Source organism: Austrofundulus limnaeus, unplaced genomic scaffold (assembly GCF_001266775.1).
Source record: "Austrofundulus limnaeus strain Quisiro unplaced genomic scaffold, Austrofundulus_limnaeus-1.0 Scaffold53, whole genome shotgun sequence".
Taxonomy (NCBI): Eukaryota; Metazoa; Chordata; class Actinopteri; order Cyprinodontiformes; family Rivulidae; genus Austrofundulus; species Austrofundulus limnaeus.
In genome coordinates, this window is record NW_013952455.1 from 270,381 (window position 1) to 276,548 (window position 6,168).

The window sequence follows — 6,168 nt, forward strand, 5'->3', positions numbered from 1 at the left end:
GGTCTGGATAGCCCACAGACATACCATAAAAATTTCTAGGACCCATAATTTGGTCTCCTTTAAGTAGAATTCTGTTGTAGTTTTAAAGTACTTAAAAGACTTAATTGCGACTGAGAGGTTTACATTTTTCAGTCCTGAAACCCATCCAGCTTTGAACCAGCCTGTTAGTTTGATGAATCTCACCCCCCAGTTTTTGTTGAGGTAACTGGTAAATATGCAGAAATAATTGGTTTCAGCATCCCTGCCTTATTTACTACAAATGTGTTTTAATCGCAGCTCTGCCATCATTCATGAATATTGATGAGAATATATTCAGCCTTTGGGAAGAGTTGTAACGAAGCCGAGCAGAGCTGCTGCGTCTTCCTCAGGCTCTGAATGAACAATTAGACTCCACTGCTAACTGACTCAACAGCTCCAACAGCAATTTGGCATTTTGTCACTTTGGGAATTAGAAAACAGTTCAAACCAATTTAAAACAGCAACAAATCTTTATGCAATTATTTTTATTTATTTATTATTTTTATTTTTTTTGCCAAACCTAATCTTGTTACATATTTGTCTTCCTGTCAGGTTTTGGAACAGCATCCTGATGGACGCTGGAAAGGCTGTATTCATGACAACCGAACAGGAAATGATCGAGTGGGCTACTTCCCTTCCACTTTGGTTGAGGTCATCAGTAAGCGCACAGGTGTGTTTTTTTCCTCTTGTGTGTAAGAGTGAGTGTTACACTAATTTCAGTTGTTAAAAAAACACCAGTGAATCAGTTTGGGGCTGAAAACAGGAAGTACCTGGAAACAGCTTCTATTTTGATTAGTTTGGCACCTGAACTGGATTCAATATGAAATCCAGTCGTCTGTGCATGAGCTTAGAAAAAGATGCATAATAACATTTTATCATGTTTTTATGTTTATTGTATCATGCTTATAACAAGCAAGGTGCAGAAAAAAATAGCTTGAGGCTTTTTTTTTCAGGGACATAACTTTTGAAGAAATCTAATTTCTGCAATGTTAACCTAAAATCTGCTACCATCATACTTTGTTTTGGTAATTGTCTTCTAAACAGCTCCTAAACAGTTTGCCATTGCACATTTTTAATAAAAAAAAAAGCATAGTTCGTCTAGAGTTGCAAGAGATGTGGACATAAAGGACTGATCTAAGCTAACAGAACTAGTATTTAGTCAAAGATAAATTTACTGCTGATCTCAACAAACAGAGACAAAGTGTTCCTGACTAAACCAAACAAGGTGCCTGTAACAAAAATAATAGAAACTGAGAATGACTAATGTAAGAAGTTGGACCCGGGAATACAAATTGAACACAAGGAGCTTGAATGAAAATAAAATATTATTTATTTGAAAAAAAAAGGCTGACATGGCAGCAAAAACTAACATTACCACAAGAAGTTATGAGGCGACTCAAGGAGAACCGAAGGTGGCATGAACACAACAATGCCTGACTGATGAGTGAGGTGAAACTGAGAGTAGAAAGGACTGATGAGAAGATTGGAGACACCTGAGCCAAATGAAGCAGGGAGCTGGAGCAAATGGGCGCAGCAGGACCGAGGAGCACGAGCTGAACTGAAAATGAGCAGACGGCTGTTTGAACTTGACGTGTYCTGCAGTGGGACCACTTTACCAGGGGCCTCGTGTATCACAAAAAGAGTTGCGTGTGCCAGGTTCCACGCATACATCGGGGTGTTGAATCTGACCTAAATACGCAGAAACACAAAAAGAAGCTGCGACCGACTCTGCCTCAGGGTCTGACTCTGGGTCTCATATGGTTGTACAAYGGAGCTTCTGCTATTATTAGCCATGCTAACGTAAACGCTGGCTTTGGAGGGCGGAGYWRATGTCAACAGATTTTTGGAGGGCGTTACCAACAGAGCTCATTAACATAAACAGCTCTTCTGAACGGAAGTCAGAGCAGGCAGAACTAGAAAATGAGAAGTTTTATTATCTGAGAATTATTTTGTGCATTAAATTGAATGAACATGGTCTGGATAGCCCACAGACATACCATAAAAATTATAGGACCCATAATTGGGCTTCTTTAATAAATAAAGATGTAAGTTTGACCAAAATCAAAGTTTCACTTTGACTTTCCTCATGGGGACTTTGCATCACTTACAGGTCATTTCTACAGCCTAACCCTGAGCCCTTACCCTAAACCTAAGCTCACAGGTCCATACCWKACCTTAAGCCTAACCTAAACTCCATTCGCACATTAGTCCTAAACCCAACCCCTGACYCAGAACTGTATTTCCCCCAATGGGGACTGGGCTTTTATCCCCATTAGGAGCAGTGGGTCTTCACCAGGCTGGGAAAATGGTCAAAAATTGTCCCCACCAGGTAGCAAAAACATGTACACACACACAATCACTTGTCTGTTGTGCATGACAAACATGTTTTTACACCCAACTACCTGTTTAATATTCCATTTAATTCATAATTTTCCTGCATCTAGGAATAATTTCTGCTCGCGCAGAGAGGAGAATGACACACGCTGGACTTTGCATCTATTTTACAGATTTTAATGGAGGCCTGTCAGGGGAGGAGTCTCCCCTGCACTCAGCTCCACATTCGTTGGGCTGTAGGAATAAAAGGAAGGCAGAAACATACACAAGCACAGTTTGATAAATCTGATTATTTCTGTACTTTTCTACTTTCGTACGTACGCTGACTTTTAGTTTGAAAGCTGCGCAGTCTTTGATACACGAGGCCCCAGGACGTCTCCCCCACAGTTTCCCTTTGACCATGAATAGTCCATGTGAACAAAAGTCAGACAGATCCGACGCCTCCCATCATATTAGTGGAACATTTACAGGTCATCTCTGTCATTCTAACATTYGCCGTGTTGTTTCCAGCAAATCTGATCAGTGACACAAGATTGACTTCTTTGCGCACATCATCTGAAGAAAACTAAACTAATTTTCAAAACAAACCTGCATTGATTTTCAATATAACAAGATAAATGGTTGCCTTGATAGAACCTGGATAGTTAACTCATAATCTTGAGAAAACCACATCTAATATAATAATAGGAAGAGTTGTCCTCTTTTTAGTTTATTACCTAGATGAAAATGTCAAAAGGATCCTGTTAACATCACAATATGTCCTGTAGTGCTGCCACTGACTGGTATGTTACTTGTTGCTCAGGTATGAAGACAGAAAGTCACTGAAAAATAATGTAATTTTCCTTCAACTACCAAAAATTCTTTGTTATTTTGCAAAAGAGTGAAAACCAGGACCTTTTAGATTCAGTTTCCCCATTTTTCAGAAGTTTTCTAATATTTTAAAGCAATTTAGCTACCCATGAAGCTGTTTTATATTTCATAGCACTAATAATTGATTTCACTCATCATATCCCAAACTAAGTGGAAGCTAATTTCCTATAATATCAAAGTATTCATCATGTAAAATTTCATTGCTTAATAGACGTGCTGTCCAGCTTCTTGATCCATTATTTAACCATCTTCCTCCATTTTTGATGAACCCAGCGAGCTCCTCCTAATCTACTGGGCTACTTGCACACATTCAGATCCATCTTATCACTGCAGTTTGATGGTGAAACATAAAAAAGGCTCAGATGTTTTTAACTGTGTATCATTGTTTTAGCTGTAGCTGTTTCTAGTCTTCATGTAGTTCCTTTCTGTGTCTGCTTGTCTCCGTTTGTTTGGCTGTATCTTTCTGTATCATGTTTGATCATCAGTCCTCTCTCATCATCAGCTCATCATTTACCCTCATGTTTTCCTCTGATTACTTGAACATACGGGTCCATGGTTCAAATCCTATTGTGGCCCTATAGGAAACATGATATATCAGCATGATTATGTGTAGCAGCTGTTTACAATGAAAAAAAAACAGCTGCAGTCTTCTTAAAACTGCCTTATCAGCCTCTCTGCTTGATCAGTGCCAGAGCACACACACACACGCACTCACATGCGCGTCTAGTGTTTATATCCTCGTGGGGACCGTAGATTAACTTCCATTCATATTTTGATAATTTTATAGCCTGCCTAACCCTGACCATTTACTCTAAAATTAACCTCACAGAAACGAGAGCGGACCTTGCTCACGTCCAATGTAAGTGTTTCTAAATGCAGTTATTTACAGATATATTCTAATATTTCTAAGAAGTTTAATTGATCTTGATGTTCTTGATGTAGTGTAACCCTGAAGGAACTTAGTGATATTTCTTTTAGTCTTGGCTGCGTTTTTCTGTAATTTGTTTGTGTGAAATTATTCATAAAGAAAACAGTTTGTTGCTACTGAACATTTAATAAGAGAAAAAACATCAGTGCAACAATAGTAGCTAAATGTCTGTAGAAAACCAAGACTGCTTGTATTTACCATTTTAATTAGATGAGATTATATTCTAGGTATCAGATAAGCTTTGAGTGAAAACATCCACTGTGTAAGGTTGGGCATAATCGTATCGTGTGTGATTAATCGAAAACATTAATTGATTATTATTTGGCACTTGACGATTAATACGATTAATGCCAGCAGGCAGAGTCTGCTCACTGCTCCTCTCCACTTCGAATATGATGAACATAAAAAAAGGTTCTGTAATTTATTTATCTATCAACACAATTTAAAATTAGATGTATAGCCAGAAGTCTGTAATTTTGACACAATTTGGAACAGATATTTACGAAGAGTAAATCTTTCCTACTAAACTGATCATGTGACYAGGACATAAGGGTGTCCAGGGACTCCAGGGGATTAATCGTCAAATTAATCATTATCGGCTAAATACCACAATTAATCTTGATTAATTTTTTTGCCAATATTGCCCAACCCTACTACTGTGGTAATGTTGAAGATAAAGTCTTGCTGTAAGATTTCTAATGAGGTGAGTTTTAATAAGAAAGTAGGAAGACCTGCTCTGATAGGATGCTACAGCTGAATTGTGGCTTTCTAWAAGGTTTCTGTTTGCAGCAAAGACTACTTTTGGTGGACTGGTGTACACTTTAGTTTTGGCTGTTTGTGCTGGATGTATACACACCTGTCTGAGTGCTGTTTGGTTGTAGCAGAACAAAAATGATAATGTGTGTTCTCAGCGTGAGGACTGTAGATAACCTGCTAGATTTTCAAGCTACTATATTATTTCCCAGTGAATTTTTTTGTATTTTCTTTTTGTGTGGTTGGTGGTTAAAAGGACATTTATGATGYCTATAGATGTGTCTGGTAAAACTATAATAAATGTGGTCTAATTATGAAAACTCCTTGGAATTAGGTTTAGATGTTGAACAGACGTCCCCATCTGCTGCATTGTTCTGACGTAAACACACAGGTGTAATTATTAGGAGTGTTGCGGTGAATGTTTTTGTATTAGATTGTCACAGAACTGACATCAGGTTCCTGTGCTGCAAACAGTTGAAGAATACTTTAGTCGCAGACAATTGCTTCTCTGATTTACAAGTGGGGTACACGTTCATTTTAAATGCCTTTTTGCTAACAAGACAGAAACTTTACACTGTAAAACACTCTATGATAAAACAAGAATTGTGAATTGAAACTCAGCTGTGTGGACAAATTTCCTGGTGAAACCAATCTATTGAAACCAACCAGGGTCGCTGTTCGCCTGCTCCTACACACCTGCTAACATCTAACAAATATTAAACACATCAGCAAATGAACAGAACCCTAGAACTTCTTTAGCTGAGTAGCTCAGTAAGAAAGAATTACCGGTATATTATTTTTAGGTTTTCACATTGGGAGACATTACTTTTTATGCTGGATTAATTAAAACACTAGTTTTTTGTACCTTTTTTTAAAAATAAAATCTGGATGCTGTTTTGAAATTTATGAAACATTTTGTGGGACACTTGACTCATAGGACACAGTTTATTGTTCAAATTTGATGAATAAAATGGTACAATATGACTTATTTTTTTACTTTTTATATTGATATACAGTATATCGTATTATATGACCTCAGCATCTGTATTAACTTGGTTAGTTTTTTTTGTCACTCCTTTTGTGAAGGGTATTGTCTGTTTGGAATAAAATCAACATAAATCTCCAGCATTTAGTATTCTTTTTCCTGTTGTATCAAACCCATACTGAGCCAAGACCATAAACAGAGCTACGCATGGAACCTTAATAAAAACCTTAAATAATAATAAGCTTATAATAATAATAATAATAATAATAATAATAATAAT

General features: G+C 37.3%; 1 protein-coding gene across 3 annotated transcripts in view; it reads left to right on the plus strand.

The window, feature by feature from the left end:
- The window catches only part of caskin1 (CASK interacting protein 1), a gene marked incomplete in the record, with an annotated part of 59,042 nt that overhangs the window by 14,941 nt on the left and 37,933 nt on the right, over positions 1-6,168 (plus strand). For all 3 annotated transcript variants that reach the window (XM_014008815.1, XM_014008812.1, XM_014008813.1), the window contains 1 exon segment: positions 571-690. In XM_014008815.1, the coding sequence (XP_013864269.1) occupies positions 571-690 (120 nt within the window).